This window comes from Homalodisca vitripennis, chromosome 2 (assembly GCF_021130785.1).
Source record: "Homalodisca vitripennis isolate AUS2020 chromosome 2, UT_GWSS_2.1, whole genome shotgun sequence".
NCBI classification, from domain to species: Eukaryota; Metazoa; Arthropoda; class Insecta; order Hemiptera; family Cicadellidae; genus Homalodisca; species Homalodisca vitripennis.
In genome coordinates this window covers 67,776,054-67,788,107 of record NC_060208.1, presented here as the reverse complement: position 1 = coordinate 67,788,107, position 12,054 = coordinate 67,776,054, and the positions used below count along the sequence as shown (strand labels likewise).

The 12,054-nt window shown below is 34.3% G+C and overlaps 1 protein-coding gene across 1 annotated transcript in view; it reads right to left on the bottom strand.

The window, feature by feature from the left end:
- Positions 1-7,189: 7,189 nt before the first annotated feature.
- Positions 7,190-12,054, bottom strand: part of LOC124355660 (cytochrome P450 4C1-like) — a 31,356-nt gene continuing 26,491 nt past the window's right edge. The window contains exons 11-12 of the mRNA XM_046806822.1: positions 10,661-10,828; positions 7,190-7,580 (exon numbers count right to left, since the gene is read on the bottom strand). Of these exons, the coding sequence (XP_046662778.1) occupies positions 7,420-7,580; positions 10,661-10,828 (329 nt within the window). The 3' untranslated portion in view covers positions 7,190-7,419. The remainder of the gene's footprint in view (positions 7,581-10,660; positions 10,829-12,054) is intronic.

The following is a 12,054-nucleotide window of genomic DNA, read 5'->3' as shown; positions in this document are numbered from 1 at the left end:
TTAAATTTGTATTGCAAAAACCTTTAAATAATATTTAAATTGAAAACTTTACTTGAACAAAATTCAGATTTAACTTGAAATATCTTGCAATCTTTCGTTAATTTCCAAATTTTTGTTATACAACTTGTATTAAACTAACATAATATATAAAAGTAATAATTTACGCAGAATTCCATGCAGAAAGGATTTAGAACACTGTAAAATTGAAACACAACAAAGTAATACAACAAAAGACTAAAAAATATCTCAAAATCGTTGACCGGAGCCGAATACTCGGAAAGACCTAGCCTACATTACATCACGAGACTACGTCATGAGGCTAAAAAATTACTGTCAAATTAATGTCCTACTTTACTGTAGTCAGTATTGTAGGCGACGCGACGTCCAGATTATCATCTATCTGTCTATACCTTCTTCGCGGATCCTTTCTAGAGAAATTACACTTTAAATTTAACTGTGCTTTAAAAATTCTACTTACATTCAAAAGTATTTTTTACTATTTTGTAATAATTTTTGTATATGTAGCAAGAGCTACATATATATATATATATATATATATATATATATATATATATATATATATATATATATATATATATATACAGGGTGTAACTGAAATACACCGACAAACTTCAGGAGGTTGTTCCTGAGGTCAAAACGAACCAAAAAGTTCCTATAAATGTATGTCCTAAAATGCATTGTTTTCCGTCTGTCCGTCTGTTTGTGTTTATTACATTAAATTTTTTTTCTAAACAACCATTAAAGGTACAAAGTTAAACTTTTCAACATATGCTAATCTAGTAAAGATTGTCAATTTTTAAAAAAATTGAAAATTTTTACTCGACAAAATTCAAAATGGCGGCTAGTTAAAATCTTTGATGGTGAATTTCTCAAAAACTACTTCCTGTATAAAAAATTTACTACAATATATAAAAATATAAACTTATTTATAAAACGAACGGTACCTCATTTTTTGAAATCGCTCAAGAAATAAAAAAGTTATGGCATTTTTCTTAACCTAGTAACATATCACATTTACAAGTTTTTTTCTTGTTTCAAAAAACTACAGTAGCCTACAATTGTTTAGAACATTCAATAAAAATATCTCACATTAAACAAAAATATCTCACATTAAACAAAAGAGTTTTAAGCTGTCATTATTAAGAAATACGGAATAACTTAACAGAGCAACATTTATTTCAAAATATTAGGGATCACTTTACAACAAATGTTCAATGTGCCTTCCATTTGATGCGATGCATGCATTAACACGTCTGGTCATTGATTGCCGAGTTCTTTCAAGTATTCCTGGTGTATTCCTTACAGTGTTACAGGCTGCAGTGATACGCTGTAAAAGGTCACCCCTGGTATTAACTGGTCTTTCATAAACTAGAGTTTTCAAATGGCCCCAAAGGAAGAAATCGATTGGATTTAGATCTGGCGACCGAGGCGGCCATGATACAGGTCCCCCTCTGCCTATCCATCTTTCCCCATAAGTTTGGTCCAGAAATTGCCTGACATCTAGTCTGAAATGCGCGGGAGCTCCATCATGCATGAACCAACAGTGCTCTCTCACACCCAAGGGAACATCATCTAAAATTTCAGGCAATTCGTGTTGTAAGAAATGTCTGTAGTTTTCACCATTTAGTATGTCAGGTAATACAAAAGGACCTAATAAACAGTCTCCAATGATGTCTGCCCAAACATTTATTTTAAACTGCTGTTGATGTCTCCCTTCATGAATGGCTTGTGGGTTTTCATCAGCCCATTGATGCATATTGTGGCAGTTGGTTATTCCATCTCGATTAAAACAAGCTTCATCTGTATACACAACTAATGATGTAAAACCAGGGTTGTTAGCTTGCTGATAAAACCATTGGCAAAACTGTAAACGTAATGGAAAGTCAGCGGGACCAAGGGCTTGTACACGCTGATAATGGTACGGATATAACATCTGCTCATGTAGAACTCGCCATACTATCATGTGGTCTATGTTGAGTATTGCTCCTAACTGCCTAGTACTTACGCCTGGATCTTCCTCTACTCGCTGTAAGATGTTTTCTTCCAAATCAGGAGTTCTACGCTGTCTCTGTACACCTCGGTCTGCAGTAGAAGGTAACAAAGTGCCAGTCTCATGAAGTCGGTTGAAAACAGCAGCAAATGTTGAATGAGTAGGTTGTTGTCGATTTGGAAATGATTCGTAATACAGGCGGGATGCTAGGCGACTATTACCATTAGCTTTTCCATACATAAATATCATGTCAGCTTGATGGCTAAATGGGTAACCTGCCATCTTCAATAGAATAAGAGCACTATCGACTAATAATGTTTCTACAAGTGAAAGTAACAGATCATATCTTGTCAAAAATAAACAAGGAAATGAACGAGCTCCTCACGTGTTAGATTTAATGGGGTGATCAACCGAGGCGGAGAGAAAGAGTGGGGATGGAGGGGCCCCTCCTGCCAACTACAGATAGCCCGTGTGAGGAGCTCGTGTCAGTTTTGGATCCATCAGTATAAACATAAACATAACCTAAATGTGATAGTGACATTTTTTCTAACCACAATTGTTTTAGAGTTTCTTTACTCGTATTCTTTTTACTTACTTCTAAATTTGTTAATCTAGTATCGCCTTTTATACTATTTTCTTCCATAAATAAAGGTAATTCAAAATCCCAGTCATTTTTAAATCCTTCAGTTTCCATGATGTTAGGCATCATTTCAGTTACATTATTAAATGACTTTGGTAAATCTTAAGACCAGCGGCACGTAATTTCACCGAAAAAACTAGTCCCGATTATCGCCGTAGCCGTTTACTCCCCCCCCAAAAAAATTTTTGAAAAAATAAAATTTGAAAAACCTGACTGACAATGTATTTATTTGTTTTTTTGGTGTTATTATTTCGTAGGGCAGTAGTCCAGGTACTACTTCTAGTATAAACTCGTCTTATCTTATCAGTCATAAACGCGCGCCGGTTACCTTTTGCCTGTAATGAAACCTGCGTTAGTTCTGTCTGAGTTTTGTGTGTGTAAGCAGTCATGGCGTGATCTGGGCTTGGACTTTGCAAGCTCGAGTTAATTTTTTTTTCTAAAAGAGCAAGCAGCGCAAAGCGCTGCGCAGCGGGCAAGCATCGCGTGATCTGAGTTTTGAATACGCAAGCTAGGGTCTTTTTAGCGTGTGACAAAAACCATCGCACGCCATTTCAATAACTTCACTAATTATTCCTTTCCTTGTCCATGTGGGTTTGTTTGTTTACGTCTGGCGGTCAATCGAAGCCGTCCTATAGGTCACGTGACCCTCTCGGCCAATCGGAAACTTTCCTGTTTGTCACGTGACTACTGTCAACTCATCAAAACGACCATGGTCGGCCATTGTTTTTAGTTTGATAGTCGTAAATCTTGTTATTTATGTGTTTTGTATTGCCAACATTTTACTGCTGAAAAACTGGTTGTTATATGTTAAGATTTACCATGACTTTATAAATAAGGGTAACTTTTTGGAGTTATAAAGAAAGTTCAATATTAATATAATTAATTCGATATAATTTCTATGTTTTGCAGATATGTTCGTGTAAAGTGTCTTTGGAGTTATAAAGAAAGTTCTATATTAATATAATTAATTCGATATAATTTCTATGTTTTGCAGATATGTTCGGATATAAAACGACTCATTAATTCGGATATAAAACGACTCATTAATTGGTAAGATAATAGAAATCAGAACCGTTCCGAACTGAGGTCGCTATTAGCCGCATGTACAGAGTTTGTCAGGAATTTTCGGGATTTATCGGTACTGCTCGGCTCTGCTCGGCTCTGTCCCCACTCTTTCTCTCCGCCTCGGTTGATCACCCCATTAAATCTAAATCTAACACGTGAGGAGCTCGTAGGAAATGACTTACTTATCTGAATTCATTGTTGTTCTAATCAGCTGTGTCTCAACATGAAAACAGATTCAGCTGTTTAAACCATGAAAGTTGAGTCATGTAGATTGCTTGTTACAATGTCGTTTTTAAAATTTAATACTAATTATCATGTTTAAAGTTTTTTAACCCAAAATATCGTTTTATTTTTATACTGCCTAAATACTTACATTAACTTTTGAAACAAGAAAAAAAACTTGTAAATGTGATATGTTACTAGGTTAAGAAAAATGCCATAACTTTTTTATTTCTTGAGCGATTTCAAAAAATGAGGTACCGTTCGTTTTATAAATAAGTTTATATTTTGACGTGACAACGTCTTAAATTAGGTTGCGGCTCGGAGTCACTCATGAAAAAGTGTAACGCCCGGTAACGTTACGATGCCCGTCCAGTGGGTCCGCCGCACGGGATCCGCACGGGATAAAGCAGATAACTATGTTTATTCGTGAAAATGTGGAGTGCTTAGATTCGTCATTTACAACAACTACAACAATAAAGGTAAATAATTGTACACTGATATTTCGGTACTTTGGGATTATACCGACCACACCCAGACATGAATCGTTATTTCACATTTCGTTTCTACTGATTACTAGATTAGCGTAGAACAATATTTCGTCAATATAAAACAGGAATTGTCTTATCGCAAACACCTCCCCATCCTCAGACAGAGGTCAAAGTCGAGCGTCTAGTAGATAACGTGATTGCAGAGTCTCGCCGCCCGTTCAGCTGGTGCATCGCTTTGTTGTACTTCCGTGTTTTTACCTCTACATTTCTCCAAACACAAAAATTCAACAAAAACAAACATTTACCAAACTAAACTTTTTATTAAAAAAACACTCAAAACTTGTTTTTATTCTTGATCACATTCCGCCACCCAAAATGCGAGTGCCTCCGGCCATCAGCGCGGGCTTCGACAGCACCTTCGGTGCTGCCCCGCGCTGATGTCGACGAAAGAAAAACATCCCTCGAGATAGTACCTATCAGTAAAATATCAAATTCTAGAGGGGCTAATCAGAAATATAAATTGAATTGTAATGGAAAGGCAATGATGTACCGTGCAAATCACGTGATGCCGCGCGGCCTGCCGTAATCAGGATTCTCGAGAAAGATAAGATAACAGCGACAACAATACCGATCACAATACCTGGAAATGCTTGTAAGTTTGTAATTTTGTAATTGAAGAGTTGTTTTTTCGTTCTATCATGTTTGTTTCTATAAATTTCTATTTTTGTGTTCTTCATACTGGTGTGGTCGGTATAATCCCAAAGTACCGATATTTCATTATCGTAAACTATGATTGATTGATTAATTGTTAGATTGACACAAAAGTTGAGAAACTGAGTTTATAGGTTATGTCATACTATTGACAAATGTTGATAGTGTTAAGTAAATTATTAGTTTAAATCACTCTGCAATCAATCGTAATTCAGTCGATTGAGAAGAAACAGCGCGTATTGCTAGTCAAACATTTAAAATAACAAATTATAACCTCTAACCTGTCATAACAGTGCGACCAAACAAACGAACTAAACCGACCAATCACCACGCGCGGAGTTAGAATTTAACTGTGTTTAGCAAGAATTTCAAATTCCAATTTTAGTAAATGTTTTATTCAACTTTACCATTTACAATAACAAATTTTAATTAATTTCAAATTATGTACAATGTTTTAGTAAACAAAATATATTTCTATAGTTAAAATTTGTGCAATTCTTATTTTCATTCAATTCCTTGTTCCTATTGTGCAATTTAATAATATTCATATCAATAAATATTCTACCGAGAAAAAGACGTTGTCACGTAAAATCTTCGCCCGTAAAACCGACTTTACAGGCAACCATAATTTTTATTTTTTTTATATTCTAGTAAATTTTTTATACAGGAAGTAGTTTTTGAGAAATTCACCATCAAAGATTTTAACTAGCCGCCCACTTTACACTTTATCCCTGACATCCCTCCTGGCTCATCTTAGTGATATTGGAAATCTACCTTATAAGTGGTAATATAATATAGTCCATACAGGTTACAACATTCATCAACCTTGAACACCCACCACTACAACCACCATGCTGTTTGTCATGTTTTAGATTTAGTAAAGTTGACTCACAAAATGATGGCCGTGTTTCCTGACTTACGCGTATCATAACGCTCTGGTATGATTTGTTTATTTTAACATACATTTTAATTATTTTTGTATTAGTCATTTACCTAAAGAAGGGTACAGATCTTGAAACATAGTGTTACCGAAGTTTGGTATACTGAGCGATGGCAAATGTCCGGAAAATCCTCTTTTCTTCACAATCCTTCCATCGTCAAAAACAAACTTAAAACAAAGAATTCTTTTGTGTGTATTAGGCCTACTCTTGTATGTATTGTACTTGATTAAGAAAATATTTTTCTACAATATTTATTGATAAATGAAATTAGTTTATTTTGTTGTATTTATCCTATCTATACGTCATGTACCCATACGAATTATTTATGGTTGTACACTAATACGCTTGACCCTATTGGCATTAGGGTCGAATTCCGTTATGTGTCCCCAAATCTTCAACCATTTCTGTTGACAACTAACGATATAAAACTAATAAAATAGTATTTCTAACCAAGAAAAGGCTTTTTGACTATGTGAACAAGAATGGAATGTATTTCTGATTTCGAACTGTCTCCTTCCATCAGTGCTACGGCAGCTCTGAAAACATCCTATCCTTCGAGAGAGTGTATACCGCGTACAAGAACAAATTCTAGAGGGTTTGGTCAGAAATTCCTGAGAAAGCTATAAAATATTATAAACTTATTTGCATAAATGTTTCCTATGACGAAAGTTTCCAAGGAAGTCTTCAGAAAGAGTTCCAAGCACGGCTGACCAGTCGCAATCTCGTTATCTTTATAGTGATATGACATTTGATAGTTACGCTGATAACTACGTACTGATCCTTAGTAGTTAGTAGTCGTTAACAGTGTAGAGTAATGTACGAAATTATCTTGGATCGTTATTTCTCTACTGGAAAAGAATTAGGATCTGAGACCATATACTGGAATTTGACCGTATAATACCATGTCATCCGTTTTGTTTTGTAAACTTTTACACTTTCATCGACGTTTAAAATATTATATATCTTAAGAAATTATAACAAACACAACATATCAAATTATCTATAAATTTAAACTAATTTAATATTATTATTAAAACCATTTCTCTTAGTCATCATAGATCACACGGGTACGATTTGTTGGTTAACATCAAGGATAATAAATCAACAAAAATTATGAAATAGTTGTTTTAATGTGGAAACCAATGATTACACAACCCGTCCGTTGCGTAATATTAACCATTGTCCGTTTTTAAGTGCCAAACAATACTAGCAATACCATACAGACTCGCACTGTTATAAATCCTAAGTTACTTGCACGTATCCATCCTTTATATTTCTGGGATAGTTTATAACCTCATTGCACGTTTCTTCTAGAAATTACGCGGTTCAAACAAGACCGCTTTATATTCTTTGGCGAGGTTCTATTCGTATGTTGACACCAGTGCTAGACCTCGCGACTATGTAGTATTTTAAATTCAAAGGAATGTCAGATGGTAGGATTCGGTAGTTTCTGATGATTCTGGATAGCACAGACTTCATTTCCAGCATAGCAAACTTTTGACCTGAAAATGCATTGATATTTTAATAGCATAGTTTTACGAAGCAGCATTCGAACAATAGCCAAAAGTACTTAAAAAACAAAGGCATTTTTTTGTTAAAAATGTAAGCTCGTATTTAAATTAGACCATTGTTTCAGACATACGCAAACTTTTAAACGAGCACCTAAAAAACTGACAAAGAATCCTAATTCCATCCTTCACTTATCAATTATGGGTCTATTTAATAGTAGTGTGACCAATCAAACTAAAGATTAGAATAAAACAGTCATCTCGAATTTAAAACCCTGAGGATACGTATACAATGGAATGGCTTCGATGGAAATAACCTTGTGGCTTGCGCTGTCGATAGAAGTTTCGTATGAATACAAAATAAATTCAATTTCTTCCGTTCTAGCCTATTTTATAGAAATACTAGCAGCCATCCACCACTTCGCTCGCACTTTCGTAAGCTTTGCATGTGTATGAACATTTCTGGTTCGAACGAATTATATATTTCCGACGCCAACGTTGAGTTTGCCTTGTAGCCACATTCTGCAAAATGATCAATAAGTGTATATTTATGGGCATTGTGATTTACTCCGGTCTTTGTGGCATAGTTTATTTTGCCTTGTTACCCTCACGTAAACAATATTTAATCATAGTATCATGTTAATGCACTTTTATCTGTACATTTTTATCATATATCATTAATATCAATAACACCCATCTTAGTTAACTTTTGAAAGAAGTAGGCTTCTCTGATCTATGGTATGTTCTTGATCAGGAAAGAGGTAAAATCAGCTATGGTGCAAAAAATACTAACATATAGTTAAATAAAAAAACTAACATAGATGGATTTGGACCGAGTTCTAAAAGCAGAAAAAGCCGTGGCGAGGCGTTAGAAAATTTAAATGTGTCAAACTATTACATTGGCTAAAATCAGACCTCAAGGTGTATACCAGAAGGACCCAGACAAGCCCATTTATGGTGTTGTATTACACTAAAGTTATGGTAACCTATGTTTAGTACGCTTAGAACGTTTATTTGTATATCACTTTCCGCGTATGATTTTATACGCGGGACTACTAGATAAATTTTAAAATACATTAAAGTATGGTTCTAAGTTACAAGGTTAAGGATATATGTAACAAAGTATGTTTGATAAATGGCATTCGGGCTAACATTAAATGCATAGTAAAAGATAATGAGGTATATAGTCTTTGATACCTCCATATCAGTACTGACCAGGCATATGGAGGCATATTATTTTTCATATCTGAATATTTTCTTGCTCTGGGCTTAAACAGCGGTTGCAGAAAGGTTGAAATAAAAATGTTGTTTACTATCAAGCTTACTCTATTCGTTCAAGGCAATAAATAAAGCAAATTAAAATTGTGGTCAAATTAATTAAACATGTGAGGTTTTTCAATAAATAATAAATTTTCTTTGCTGTACGGAAAGACCAAGATAAGATGTTTTGTAGGTTTAGAGACGAGTGAGTCTAATCCAGCGGAGTTTTCTAGATAAGAATATACCTATATGTTTACCAGGAATCATAAGAATGCCCATATACATTTCAGTACAATCGGTCCAGTACTTACATAGTGATATACAGTTATATACAATCTGCTTGACCTTACAAAATAAACCCAAAAAAACCTAAAGAATTAAAACTTTCTTAAGCATTCCATCTGTCTGTGACAATTACAATTCTAAAATATGGATCTGATGAATTGCATTATCTTACTGATTATTCGTGTGCGAGTTACTTTAAAAGAGTATAATATTTATATCCTAGAATGTCAAGAACACATTGTCAAGAGATTCCTTACTTAAGTAACAGTGTGCGAACACTTTAACATAAATCAATCCAACCGCTTCAAATACTGTTTAAATAGTTTTTAAAACTCTTTTATAATGAAAAGTAAAGTGTAAATGTAAATTGGCAAATTTAAATTCACTATTTATATTTAGTTGAACTGAGAATATACTCTAATCTTTTAGTAACAAAGTATCATTTTTGAACCATATTTGAATGAGTTTTCGGTTAATAGGGACAGTATTGACAATTGATTCCGTCATGTCCCTAAAAATGTAATTTTGGCTAACATAAGTTTTTATGACATAAAAATGGCATAAATTATTATATAAATTTAAGTAACAGTCATATTTTAACAGTTTAAATATCTCTTTATTCAAATAATTGTTTAGAATTTCTATCAACACAGTAACGGTATCTCAGTAGTGCAGTTAGAGTAGGAATAATAGTTAATATTTATACATTCATGGGAAGTATGTCCTTTAGTCCAGAACTTCCTGAGTGGCGTTAAAGGGCTCTTTGAAACCGTCAAGGATTACTTCAGATGTTCTACTTACGTTTTGGGAGGGTACTGAAATAGCCTACACCCGTCTATAATGGTTTGTTTCCTTACAAGGATATGTGGTATACTGTGCTAACAAGGTAGTGTCCATTGTTGTGTTGTAACGGTAATGGTATCCAGCTAAGGTCTGCCCTGTTGTAACGGAACCTAAAATTGTTTGGAGTATGTAAAGAGCTATTACTCCCAATATTCCCATTTACTGAGAACTTTCTTGCAGCTACTTGAAGCCCTAGTGAAGTCCTGTAAGACCTGTAATAGATCTCTCCTTTATTACCAGGATTTTTTAGATTCGTCCATTCCCAGACTAATGTCCATACCTATGGTGTGACTCGAAGAGGGAGGTATACGCTGCTGTAGCAGCATCTGTATTAGCAGTTTGTTTAGTAAAGGCAAGATCCATGTATTTGCAGATGAAGCTTCCAGGATAGTGTAAAGCCACATTTAGAGTAAAGCCTAAGTGCTTTGTTGTATCTGAAATTTGTGAATTCCGAAAGACAACTAAAATGGTTTCGTAATGCACTGAAAATTAGATGGTGAGGTTTGCTCTTATTTAACACCAGATCATTAGCATGAGAAGAGTATATACCATACCATGCGCTATTACAGTATTACTATTAATGTTTTACTCAGTTTGGACTGGATATGAATATGTTTAAACAGTTGTTATAATGTCGTAAATTTAATGACTTATGTGGTCTATAAACATAAAAATATCATACAAACCTATACAGTTCCTTATGCCGCCTCCAAAGTGTAAGTAGGAATAAAGGGAGTTCTTCTTCTCCCACCTGTCTGGGTCGAATGTATCAGGATCAGGGTAGACCTGAGGGTCATGGTACATCACATCCATCATAATTGCTATAGTAGAGTTTTTTGGTATTACGTACCCACCTGTACAAACGTATACAAGTTATGGTTGGATATGATAAAAATATAATGAAAAATAAACAAAAATGTGACACACATCATCTTAGTGTCTTCTTGCTAGATTTCTGATGGTCTACTTTTCAATGGTTCAAAGTGATCTTTTCCCGATTATTCAGCTGAAAAATCGAAACCGTTGGGACTAAGGTTTATAATATATTATTTATTTATAACCAATAACAATAAAATGAATTATTTTTAATGAAGGATGCTGAAATTTACTAAAAGAGCACACTTGGCAGGCCCGGATTATAAACCGGTTACACCCCAGGACACGCTTTTGAATTGGGGCCATACCTTTAAGCCAACTTCTACTTCACTCAGACCCACGCTAAAAATAAAACCTTATCTTCTCCTTTGATATTCAAAACGCGTATTAATGATTATTTGCATTGAGAGAAACTGACATTGATATTTACTAACATTGAGAATAATTAGTAAGTAGTCTTGGATATTAGGTTATTATTAACCCGTGAAGGATCAAAATTCGCTATCGGGACAGTATTACAGTATTGTACTACTACCGGCACTGAAAGCGTTAAAAATACGCGAATTACGATGTTTATAATAACGGTACAAAGCATAGTAAAACATGTTATTAATCATAGTAAATAATAATTCAAAGACAAGTGCAAACTCAAACGACTTTGTGTGGAGTTTTAAAATATATTCTTCTGTGCTTTGGCCCACGCAAATAAGTCAATAGTTTGGTTGAAGTCAACACTTTTGTTACATCGGCTTCGATACACAGGAGAGCAAGAGAATTAAGTCGCAACTGTTGCATCATTGACCTGTGACAACTTTGTATCCTCTTCAAACAGGAAAATTACCTTAAATAAAAGAAAAGTTTGTTAAAAACAATGAAACCAACTTACATAAAGAAGCAAAATAAGCATAGTTAATTTGTATTATTTGAAGCAGGGTTAGGCAACCAGATTAAAAATATTTATAAGATAATAGAAACCATATACATTTAATGTTACAACATATACTTGGTTAGTTATTTTAGATTGCAATTGATTATTATACTGCATTGATTTCAATGGACAATAAACTCGTTGTTATCATAGTTCTCCTTGAACTAAACTTATTTTGTTTTTTGTTACATACCTCTCAGCTAATGCGTTCGTCACTGGGGCAGAGAGAAACATCCTCAGCAAGATTTCTACATTGGGATAAATTTCCTGTAGGCC